We start from the raw sequence: 13,420 nt of genomic DNA on the forward strand, positions 1-13,420 counted from the left end.
AACTTAATCTCATCTGAGTTACCTTTTCTGCCTTGTCCTTTACCAGTATGGGCTTTAACCTGTCACTCCTTCAGTCAGCCTTCTAACTGCCTGTCCAGGCCCAGCCTTCTAACAAAAGGTGTGGGTTCTCTTGACATAAATGGTGGTTCTAACCCAGCCCTAGAGAAATAACTGATGTCCGTCCATGACTTTTGCTTTGCAGTGGTCTAGAGTCATCCTTTCTCTATCCCAAGAATCCTCAAGAAACTCTCCTAGCCAAGACTACTAGTAATAACATCTGGCATTTGAAAATAACTAAGTATTATTTAAAATACTTCTGAACAAGGGCAGATCTATTTTTTTGGAATCTGACATTTGTACATTTTTGGGAATCCCCTTCAAAAAAAGAAAGTGAAAAATTATAAATATGAAGTTAGGGACAGGGCCGCGGAAGGGGCTGTGTAAGGGAGGGGTCATGAAGCTCACACTTCATTTGCTTCATGGTTTATCTGCTGCTTGGTTCTGGGTATACAATATCACATTTAGTCACTACAGGGTGTTTTGTGGTAAAAGATGATTGTATATTTTTCATATGTCCAATTCCCTTCTCCTCTCCAATTTCTTCCTCAGGATTTCCATAATTATGTATATTTTGGTGTATTATGAAACTAGCCTGAATAATTACTCTAACTGTACATATTACATACATGAGACTACTTCATTGAGAATGGTGAATGGAAGGATTAAATGAATGTGCCACTCTTAGAGGTGCTTTAAATATACTGACTTAATTTAATCCTTATGACTATCCTACAATTGTTATAAATCCTATTTTACAGATGAGGAAACTGAGGCACAGAAAAGTAGCTTGCCAACGGTGGAGTTAGGAAAATACAGAACTGTGATTTCAACTAACACAGTCAGGCTCCAGAGCCCTCAGTCTGTTACTAAACTATATTGCTTCTCTTACTGAGGTCACAGAAACAAGATAGGAATAGAGCCAGATCAAAAGCATGAGATTAGGAGTTCCCATCGTGGCGCAGTGGTTAACGAATCCAACTAGGAACCATGAGGTTGTGGGTTCGATCCCCGGCCTTGCTCAGTGGGTTAACGATCCAGCATTGCCATGAGCTGTGGTGTAGGTTGCAGACATGGCTCGGATCCCGCGTTGCTGTGACTTTGGCATAGGCCTGTGACTACAGCTCCGATTCGACCCCTACCTTGGGAACCTCCATATGCCCTGGGAAGCAGCCCTCGAAAAGGCAAAAAGACAAAAAAAAAAAAAAAAAAGCACGAGATTGCTTCTTAGTTCAAAGTTTTTGGAACTCCTCTGCTATCCTGCTTTGAGTGTGGATTAATAGCTCTTCAGTGTTGGAGAAATTGAGAAATTAACAGCTAACAGAAATCAGAGTTTCTTTTTGAGGAGCTCTGTCAACATTAGGCACATTTGGAGGGTGGTGATCCTTTTGGAAAACTGTAGAGGCAGCGATGCTTAGGTGGTCTTTAAAGAAGGAGGATGAGGCAACAGGATATGATGGACAGCACTGGCCTAGTATCCGGTTCTCTAAGTTCAGGTCCTGGCTCTGTTGTTTATAAGATGAGTGACCTCAGGCCTGTCTGGTATCACTAGTCCTTGATCCTAGTAACACCCCCACCCCTAGCCCAGTTAAAAGGGGATTAAACTAGATATTTGCAAAAACATATCCAATTTTATAGCTATGAGTATTAGTTGCCCATCTTCATTTACAGGCTGTTAAGTTTTAAATACCTACATATATTAATTTTATTCCAAATGCAAACATGAGGTTTCTGGAGCAGAACAGATCATTATTTAATTATAGCAAATAATTGTGTTGATTCTCTTTTGCCCTAATTTGTGCCCCTGGGCAACAGATAAGATGAGGTAGATTATATGTTATATACCAGAATTTGTATTACCAGCAAGGAACTCTGTAAAAAATGAATCTGGATGTTTATACAGGAGAGGGACAGCCACCTCCCTAACCCTATCCTACCCTCTAACACACACACACACACACACACACACACACACACACACACACACACACACCTTTGCTCTTTGGGAAGGATCCTGGGTTCTTACTTTTTTGGTTTTTTTTTTTTGTTTGTTTGTTTTTTTTTTTTTTTTGCCTTTTCTAGGGCTGCTGCGGCAGCATATGGAAGTTCCCAGGCTAGGGGTCTAATTGGAGCTGTAGCCACCGCCCTACGACAGAGCCACAGCAACTCGGGATCTGAAACGGGTCTGCAACCTACACCACAGCTCACGGCAACACCAGATCCTTAACCCACTGAGCAAGGCCAGGGATCGAACCCGCAACCTCATGGTTCCTAGTCGGATTCGTTAACCACTGAGCCACAACGGGAACTCCCTGGGTTCTTACTATTATCCTTTGGAATATGAATAAATCTCTTGGGGATAAGATGAGCCTCTTCAACTATATGTCTGTGGCCTCAGATCTCATTTCTTCCTTAAAACATGTACGTATACCTCCAGGGAGGTTAATTTCTTCATATGTTCTCTCCCTAATAATTAGTCATAAATTCCAAGATTTGTTCTTCTCAGCTAGGTCTGAAGGTTTTGGAAAATTTGATCAGAAAGCCTTCATGGTGCAGAAACATAAAAATATTTTCTCCCCAGTCCCACATAGCATGAATATAAAATTAGAAGGGTTATGTGCCTTCCAGGGTTATAAGTCTGTGATGAATGGACCACGTATGTAAGAACTTAACATGTTTTTAAAAATACAGATTCCTGAGATCTACAAGAGACTGAACAAGAATCTCTGGGACAGAGGCCTTGGGATCTGTATTTCTGCCTAGCGCCCCAGATGATTTTTATGTACCACAGACATTCTCTCTTTTATTTCTGGGTTGAGGATCCTTCAGTTTTCCTGCTGCCAGAGATATTTTATCTCATGCAGCTTTAGCCAATTGAGTCTGTGATTTTTAGGACTTCCAAAACCTGTAAAGAAATGTATCAGTCTTGCTGAGAGAGTGTATGCATGTCATATAAAAATAAACACTAATATTAGCAAGCTTTCTAGGGTAATGACAATTCTTTGAAATCTGCAAAGGTGATGGTGATGATAAAAAAAAGATGCTATCTTAGTAAAAAACGACTCATTAAGTAACTGAGGCAGAATTTGGGGTGGATTAGTTATGTTACATGGATTTCTGTTTTACAAAAAAAGTGCAGTCAGAGATGTACTGTCATTATTGATATGTTTCTATTCAAAGTGTAGTTGAAACATTTTTGCTGTATTTCTTCTGGGATGTCTGAAATTCTTTTGCAGAAACACAACTCTGAAATGAATATAAAAAGAGGAAAATGTATAGAATTTAAAATGTTTTTATTTACCTATTTACTCAAAAATTTAGTTATGTGATTAGTAGTTCAGATCAGAACTCATTACAGTAAAATGTTGTAGCAAAAAATATCTTTAAGCTAGCACCAAACATGATGCAAATCCAAATGATTTAAATGTATCATACATTTACTAGACTAGGCTCAATCTATTTTACTATATCAAGAACAAGACACTGGCATTTAATATAAAGCATCTCAACCCTGAGATAACATCTGACAGGTGGTGGAAAAGTAGTCCTGTTATGAGTGCAGAATAGACTTGTGGCAGTGTTTCAACAGAGGAAGAGATGAGCAATAGGCTTTGGGAACATCTCTTTTATCCTGTTAGTCACTAGTGTTTTATTGAGTACCTATAAAGTGGTAAACATTGTGATAAGTACTGCAGGTAAAAAAAAATGACTTTGAGAGTTTATAATCTATTAAGAGAGAAACACATGTTAACATAACTGTAAGACAGTTTGATACATACCATGGTAAATATAGGTAAAAGGGATATAAGAGATTTCTGCTATAAATATGGATATATAGATATAGCACCCTTCTGTTCTTTTTTCTGGGAGCCTTCTAAGAGCAGCAAGGAAAGCAGAAAACAAGAATGCAAACTCCAATTTCAATATCAAGCTAGGAAATATATACTAAAATGCTGCAGGGCTGCCCAGAGCATTCAAGATAATGCAGAAACTCCACAGGAAGAAAGGAAGAGAAACGGAAAATAAAGCCCAGAAATAGCACCTTCAGAGAATCAACACAAATACACTTACTGAAGAAGGATTCATCTGGAGATGGAAAAGCTATAGCCTTTATTTGCAATAGCTAGAGGCAACAGGAACCTTACTGGACCTACTTTGGTTCACACAGAAGATATGGAATGCATACTCAAAAAAGCTATATTTGCAGAAACAGTATTTTGGGCGGTAAAGATGAAAAGAAAAGAAGTTTTACTTGTGGGAAAAAAACAACTTTCCTAGTCTCTTATCCTCCACCTACCCTTCCTATAGAAAATTCCAGCAAAGAGCTAGTCCTGGAAAAACGAACTCTTATAATGATGTGTTTAAGAATCAAACTAATATAGCAGCTAAATAAGATATCATACAACAGAGAAAAATTCCAGTGAAACATGAATGACACAATATAAATTTATAACATATAAATAAGATACCATAAATTAAAAAATCCAGTGAGATATAAATGACAAAAAAAGAAGCAACACATCCATTACTGATAAAAAAGTCTTAGCAAATTAGGAACAGAAGAAAACTCCAACAGTGTGGTAAAGGGCATCTTTAAAAATCCTTCAGCTAAAATTGTACTTACTAGTGAAAAACTAAAATTTCTCCCCTAAGACCAGCAATTAGACAAGGAGGTTTTCTCTTACCACTCCAATTCAGCATTGCACAGGAGGTTCTCAAAGAACAAGAAAGACAGAAAATGAAATAAAACACATTCTGACTGCAAAGGAAGAGATAAAACTGCTTTTCTTTTCAAATGTGATAGTCTATGGAGGCAATTGAATGGAATCTGATAAAAAGTTACTAGAATTAGTGAAATGAGTCTAGGAAGGTTGTAGGATATAAAATCAGTATATAAAAGTCAACTATTTAGACATAGTAGCAGCAAACAATGATAATTGAAATTTTAGAATATAATACCACTTCCAATAATATTAAAATATGTGAAACACTTTGGAATAAATTCCACAAAAGGTGGGTAAAATCTGTACTAAAAAGTATAAAACACTGCTGAAAAATTAACTAAAGCATATAAGTGGAGAAATAACCTATGTGTTCATGAGTTTGAGGACTCAGTATTGTGAAGATATCAGTTCTCTCTAATAGGTCCATAGATTTAACCCAACCTTGATCAAAATTCAAGTAACTCTTTTTGGTAGAAATTTCAAAGCTCATGTGGAATTCAGATGATTTAGAATGTTTAGAAAATAACTTTGAAAAAGAACAAAGTTGGTAGATTTACACCATCTAATTTCGGGACTTTAGTAATCAAGACAGTCTGGTATTTGTGTAAAAAGAGACAAATAGAACCATGGAACAGAATAAAGAGTCCAGAAATAGACTCATATATTTATGGTCAGTTATTTTTCAACAAAAGGAATAGTACATTTCAATGGGAGAAAGAATAATCTTTTCAACAATAATACCGAAACACCTGTATAGCTATACATACTTCAAAAGAATGAACTTTGACTCTTACCTCAAGCCAAATAAAAATTATCCTGAAATTCACCATAGACCTAAATGTGAAAGCTAAAAGTATAAAGCTTCAAGAAAAAAATGTAGGAAGAAAATTTTAGTGGCTTAGGGTTTGGCAAAGGTTTCTTAAATATGATGCAAAAAGGATGAGCCATAAAAGAAATTTTAATAAATTAGACTTCATCAAAATTTAAAAACTTTTGCTCTTCAAAGGGCATAAGAAGTGGAAAAATCAAACCACAGACTGGGAGAAAACATTTGCGAAACTGTATTTGATACTGGACTGGTATCTAGAATATATAAAGAACTTTAAAAACTCAATAAAACAATTAAAAATAGTCAATTGTGAGACTTTTAAACAGAGGACCCAGCTGAGTCACACTGTCCTTGGATTTCTGACCTCCAGAACTGTGGCCTTTGGGTTCTGATGCCATCACTTCTTTCTTTGTCCCTCCAAAGGGACAAAGAGCTTCCTGATTTTGTTAACGTCTGGGATATCTTCCATTCCCTCATAGTCTTCTCAGCCTCTTCTATTTCGTCTGTTACCAATCACTGTAGTAAATTTCCTCTGCTTTTTTTAAAAAATGGGCAAAACATTTGAATAGGTGTTTCACCAAGGGAGATATACAGACAATAAATAAAAACATTAATGTAAGCTTATGTCTACACAAAAATTTGTACTTGTGTGCTCTTAGTAGTTTTGTCTGTAATACCCAAACACTGGAAGCCACCCAAGTGACCATCAGTAGGTGAAAGGACAAACTGTAGTACATCCAGTCAGTGGAATACTGTTGAGCAATGAAAAGGAATAAGCTATTGATCCACAAAGCAGTATGGATTAATTTCAAAATAATTTTTCCTAGTGAAATAAACTAAACAAAAAATATTTATGATTCCATTTAAGATAAAATTCTAGAAAAATGCAGATTATCTATACTGAGAGAAAGTGGTTGCCCATGGATGGGGTTGGGGTAGAAAGTGATTGGAGTTAGGGAGCTCAAGGAAACTTTTAACTCTAGGTAGCTATAGCTAATGCTGTATAATATATATATATATACATATATATATATATATATATGAAAGTTACTAGGAAAATAGATCCTAAGAGTTCTCATTACAAGGAAAATATTTTTTCTCTTTTCTTTCTTTTTTTATTGTATCTATATGAGAAGATGGGTGCTAACTAAATTTATTGTGATAATCATTTAGCAATATATTTAAGCCATTATGTTGTATACCTTAAACTTAGTGATGTATGCTGGTTATATCTCGATAAAACTGGAAGTGGGGAAAGAGTACAATGCAGCCATTAAAGGGAAGGAAGAAGCTTTTTAAGTACTAATAGAACTCCAGGGATATATCCTTAAGTGAAAAAGAAAGACACGGACTGTGTGAATAATATTCTATGATTTTTTTCCCTACCTCAAAGAAAGTGCAGAAAACTTATTTATATATGCTTGTATATGATGTATAAGCAAATCTCTAGAAAGATAAACAAGAAGGCAACAACAATGGTTGTTAGTGGAATGTGAACTGGATAAATATAGAATGGAGACTTTTAAAAGATATGCTTTTATTTTTTTGGCTTTATTTCATTTATTAATACATAATTTAAAATTATAAATGTTATAAATCTATACGAGCTATTCATTGAAATTCTGCCTTAAGGTATCCTAAAGGCTTTATATAGGTACAAATCAAAGTTATCCTGTACATCAAAAAATATACTTTTTAAAGTGTATGTTGTTCCATGTGAATCTCTCTATCTATATCTACATATGTGTGTGTGTGTGTGTGTGTGTGTGTGTGTGTGTATGCACATCCAAGAAGAAATAATGCCAAGGGAATATAGAAGGTAAAGCAGTTAGTCTTCTTTTGGGGAGTTGGAGGAGGCATTGGGAGTGGGTAATATTTGAATTGATACTCGTAGGATGAGTAAAGTTTGACAGCTGGAGAAGGTCAAAAAGATCATTCCAGGCAAAGAAATGGGTGATACGAAGGGATGGGGATGTGAAAGTGAACTGAGGAATAGTAAATGTGATTGGGCATCTAGTGTATGAAGGCAGCAAGGGGTGTCAGATAGATGGCTCAGAAGAATTTAGAAAGTTTAGGTGCAACCATTTGAAAGCCAGTTGTCAGTGAGGTCCTACTGTATAGCAATGGAACTATATCCAGTCTCTTGGGATAGACCATGATGGAAGATAATGTAAGAGTGTGTGTGTGTGTGTGTGTGTGTGTTTGTGTGTGTGTGTGTATGGATGACTGGGGTACTTTGCTGTACAGCAAAAATTGGCACAACATTGTAAATCAACTATGCTTTAATGAAAAAAAAGAAGAGAAGAAAGCCCCTTGTCTGTCATACCAAGTGCTATTTGGCCATGTTTAATAAACCTGAACTCACTGTGGGCTGTGTGCTGCACCACGAGGCAGGTGTTGTCTTATAAACTAGTAGTTCTCCATCCTGATCGCATTATTTAGGATCACTTGGAGAGTTTTAAAAACTACTGACTGAGTTCCCTAGTGGCTCAACAGTAAGGATTCAGCCTTGTCACTGCTGTGGCTCGGCTTCAATCCCTCACCCTGGAACTTCCACATGCCACAGGCATGGCAAAAAAACAAAAACAAAAAACAAAATAAACTCCTGATGCCAGCGCCCATCTTCACATAATTAAATTAGAATTTCAGGGCATCAGTAGGTTTTTTTTTTTTTTTAAAGGCTTACCAGGTGATTCTAATCACATGCATCCATTTTTTAAAATGCCTCCTCCCCTCTTCTCTTTCCCCCTCTTCTTCTCTCTTGTCTTCTTTATTTTAGCAAAAGTAATGATATTGTGTAGAAAGTGATTGTGGCATAGGTCTAGAGAAGTCTCTGAACTGAAGCAAGAAAGTGAGGAGGTGATAGAAAATAGTTCAAGCAAAAGATAATAAAGTCATTTAAACAGGGTAATGATGAAGCTAATGCAGACTTGTGGGAAAATCCACAAGGTTTGGTCATGATGAAGTGGAAGGGACTGACAGTGGTTGTTAGCCAAGGACACCTAGCTTGGGTGTCTGGGTGCTTGGTGATGTTACTAGTCAAGTGAGGGACTGACAGGGAAGTACTGGTTGGGGGTAGGTACAGGTACAGAGGTGAAATAATTCAGTTCTGGAAGTGTTGCCTTCAAGGTACCTACAGTTTATAAGATGCTGCCAAGGGGCATTGGGCTCCCAGGACAGAGGAAAAGGTACTATTTCAACATCTATGCCGGCCATCCACACTGGAAAAATTTTCCACAGATCCAACCCTTAATCAGAGTTAGACTCCAGTTTGGGGGTTAGGGTACTTATAAGAGCCAGATAAACTTTCTGTGCTAGAGAATCTGGACACTGAGCTGGATACCACAGTGGTGTCTGTGGCACAATAAAAGAAGGTGGGTGCACCAAAAAAGAGGTGCAAGTAGACCCCCAACCAGAGTCTCATTCTAAGGGGAGGGTCCATGGGCCTGGGATACAGGGCCCAGATTACTCTTTATTTTCTCTTTGAATATTTCATTAACATGTCATCATGTTAGGGTAACAATTATCACATCAAAATACTAGCTTTGAAGGTGCTTCTCTTTTCAGGAAAAGCAAATGCTTTCTCTCCCTAGCTATCATCCTCTGAGTATAAGGCAGGAACTGGATGGTGGGGGTAAGACATTAGGGACAACAGTGATTAAGGACACAGTTAAGGCTAGTCTACCCACAGAAGAACCTGAAGCTCTGACCCACAGCTCTGAACTATACAGAGCCATTGCTAAAGGTCAAGATTTATTCCAGATGCTGGGACCTGCAAGTAGAGAAAAAGGCTCTCTAGAAAGGGAAGTCGAGGGCTGTGGAGACAGTGTTTGATAGAGTGGTGCCCTGATATTGCTTGTAAGACATTTAATCTGTAATACTTCATTGGATTCTCTTATACTGTCCAGTCACTACTAATCATGCATCGCTGCTGTATATCTGAACTGAAAGGGACTCCTTAATAATGATTGGTGAGGTATATTCCATACCCTGGCACTTCTTTAAGAAATAAAGAATACTGAATTGTTATGTTATGCCAATTAAAGTTATTTCTACTTACGTTTGTCTAATGATTTTTTTCTGTCAAAGCCTCAGTTTATACCAACAAGTAGGATCACTGAATTCACTACCACCTGCCAAACTTCAGCACCTAAGGTAAGTAATTAAAATGGAATTGAGCCATTTGTAACATTTCCCACATGAAGGATAAGACTTATCAAAGACCAAAAGTCATAGTTTAATAGATTCAGAAAGTAAACACTGGGAGGTATTTTTTCACTGTCATTATTTTGTCTTATTACAGTAATACATGCTTTTTTAGGAAAAACTCAGAAAATGAAATATAAATAAGAAAATTTAAATTGCTATTTTCTTACTGGAGATGATATTTTAAATATTTTAATGTATTTATTTTCAATATATTCTTTCCAATATATTTCAAGATCCATTTTTTAGAAAAATATATATTTGTGTTATATAAATTATATATATATATATATATATATATATATAAAATCAGAGAGAGTGTATGTGTCTATAGTTGCCTAGAAATATGTCGTGTATATAATGCCTACATTGTTTCTTGTGTTTGCTAAATGTCATATCACATTATATTCCTCAGTTGTTTGTTATTATCTAAAAAGTTCAACATTTTTTGAACCTTTAGAGTTATACAAACCATACATACAAAGTTATGGAAAACTTTTACAGTTTTGGTTATTCACATTTCTTAACAGGAAAATGATGGGATTGATAACCCCAGCCCAATTCAGATGAATAAATTACTGATACGAATGCACCAGGGATCCAAAAGCAAGAAAATCTCTGCTGGGGAGGAAGTCAGGAAGCACATTGTATTCTCAATTTAGGGTCTTTTGCAACCTCAAAATCAGAGGATTTCTTGATTCAGCCCAGCTCTGCTAAATTAAATTTTTTTTTTTGTCTTTTTGCCTTTTCTAGGGCCGCTCCTGCGGCATATGGAGGTTCCCAGGCTTGGGGTCTAATTGGAGCTATAGCCACTGGCCTACACCACAGCCACAGCAACGCAGGATCCGAGGCGCATCTGCAACCTACACCACAGCTCACGGCAACACCAGATCCTTAACCCACTGAGCAAGGCCAGGGATCAAACCTACAACCTCATGGTTCCTAGTCAGATGCGTTAACCACTGCGCCACGACGGGAACTCCTAAATTAAATTCTGAATGAGCCATTACAGCAGTATACATTTGCCAAAGTCTATTTTCTAAGCTTCTGATCTTTAAATTTTTCATCACAAATAAATATCACCTAAATGTCATAAGATTATAAGGGAAATAGTAATTATAAATAAGCCAACTACCAAAAATTGAAAGCATGTTCTTTGTTATTTAAGGAAAATGCGAAAACTCAGAGAATTAGGCCTTCTGGTAATGATTTGAAACATGAGTCTCTTTTATCCTTTGAGCTTTCTGACAACCCTAGAGGCAGGAAGAGAAGCACAGAAGGATCGGACTCCGATATAGAATATGTTTCGGAGACTAAAATTACGAAGAAGTCTATGCAGAAGAAAGTGAAACCTCAGCAGTGGAGACATCCAGCAGCCCTGCTGGAAAATGTCAAACTAGCTAAGAGACCCCAGGTGTGTGTGTGTTTGTGTGTGTGTGTTCTTCTTTTCTTTTCTTATTCATAGAATGTATAGTAATTCACTTTTCCAGAAATAGCATTCAGTAAAGGTTTTGCTTCATTTTCACATTTTTAAAGCACACTAATTATAGCATACATGTTGTAATCTGAGTTTCCTGGACAAGATCCCAATTTCTACTTTATTTTCCTGTATTCTATCTTTTAGAGGAAAAGTCAGCTTGCTAATATCAGCACTGAAAGCATCCTAAAGAAATCTGGATGGGAAAAAGCTTTTAATCTGTATTTAAGAGAGAAGTATTTTCATAAGATAAACCCATAATCTTGAGGATTTTGCATTCAATGCTTTATAGCAAAATGCTTAACCAGATTTCACATAGGTAGTTAGCCCTGAAGTCAGAGTTCTGGAAAAATGAGATGCAATGTTGATAATATAACTAAGTGCTGAGCTTGATTTAAATGAACGTACCATCCTAGAATCTCCATGTATCCAAATGAGTTTATTTCTTTTAAAAAGAATCATTAACATTCATTCTTACAATGGTACCCTTATTTAATTCCTTCTTGAAAATCTGCCCTCAGAGGATTCAGCATATAACAGTAACAATACTAACAATTGAGAGGGTATTTACCCTGTGCTAGATTCGGTGTTAAATGACTGCATATATTATCTCACTATCTTTAAAAAAATCTTTTATAAGCCAAAATGTATTGCCTAGTTTATCTGCCTTGTTCATCAGTTTAACTTCTAATGTCTTTTTTCTGTTTCCAAAATTTAATTTTCACCCTTAAAGGGTGAATATGGGCCACCATGGAAAATATTCAAGTGAGTTGCTGTAGGCTCTGAAAGCAATAAACTAATTTGGTTAGCAAATATCCACTAAACTTCTGCCTTTTTTAATGTACTTGTTAAGGATGGCAAGACACAAGATTTTAGGTGTGGTTCTTTCAGAAGGAATTATTCTGAATAATAGTTACATTACAGAAATATATCTCATGTTCCTTTGTAATACTTTGGAAAACGGTATATAGATTCTAGAAAATCTTTAGTGAGGGAGATTCATTACATTTCAAGGCAGCCTTTTCTCATTTTGTTTTTGGGTAGCTCATTCTCTTAGAATATTTGAAGTCCAATTCCCAATAATTTTGAAGTTTTGGTCCTTATTCTTTTCTTGAGACTATATAAACCAAGCTAAATCTGTCTACAGTCTTCAGAATTTTACTTTGAATTATATATCATATTTGAATGTACAGATTCATCTGTTCAGCAGATACTCAACTTTTGCTATGTCTAAAAAACTGCATGCTTATAATATAAAAAGTTATCACTTTATAGTTTATCTTCTTTTCCCTGATTTATATTTATTAACTGTGGAATTTCAAGATTTGGGATTTGTAGCCTTATTTTATGGGTAGATTTCATGTTCTTAAAATGACATACAAGTGATTGCAGAGTTGAAGTGAGCCCAGCTGTTAATATAACAAATTTTTGGATTTTAAATATGGAGTTTCACACATAACCTAACTCTAACCCTACATGTATATATTATATATATATATATATATATATGTATGAGTATATATGCGTATATATAAAATTATCCATTATGTGCCATTCATTATGCCAGGCAACTATAGAGGATTCAGCTGTGAGCAAAACCACATACGGTACCAAGCCCTCATTGAACTTAGATTCTAGTGATGGAGCAGACAGTCCTGTGATTATACACACAAATGTGAACTGCTGCTGTGGCAGTTTTTATGACATCATAGCATGAATACTTACATAGGAGATTTGACTTTAGGGAAGACAGGGAAATCTTCCCTGAAAAAGTGGTGACAGAACTTTTATGATTGAACTCCAATTCAATGGGTAAAAAGAGAGGAAGAACATTTCTAAGCAGTGCAAGCATTATTTGCTAATGAGGGAACAAGGAATACGAAGTACCTCAAGAAGACAACTAAGTTGTGATGGAGCAGGAAAGTGGAAAGGGGCTGTGGTGTGAGATGGGCAGGTAGTGACCAGAACCATGCAGGCCTATCAGCTTTGGTGTAAGGGGTTTTGTATTTATTGTGAAAGTGATGGAAAACCAAGGAAAGGTTTTAAGTAGGGAGGTGGTATGATCGGATTTTCCTGTAGGAAAGGTTGCTTTGGTTGACTATGAAAGGTGGATTAGTAGAGAGCAGA

General features: G+C 36.4%; 1 protein-coding gene across 1 annotated transcript in view; it reads left to right on the plus strand.

Annotated features, from left to right (window-relative positions):
- Positions 1 to 13,420, plus strand: part of MORC1 (MORC family CW-type zinc finger 1) — a 172,494-nt gene that overhangs the window by 107,118 nt on the left and 51,956 nt on the right. Inside the window, 2 exon segments of the mRNA XM_047752969.1 lie at positions 9,700 to 9,765; positions 10,985 to 11,230. Coding sequence (XP_047608925.1) covers positions 9,700 to 9,765; positions 10,985 to 11,230 — 312 coding nt within the window.

The sequence above is a fragment of the Phacochoerus africanus genome, chromosome 1, assembly GCF_016906955.1.
Source record: "Phacochoerus africanus isolate WHEZ1 chromosome 1, ROS_Pafr_v1, whole genome shotgun sequence".
NCBI lineage: Eukaryota > Metazoa > Chordata > Mammalia > Artiodactyla > Suidae > Phacochoerus > Phacochoerus africanus.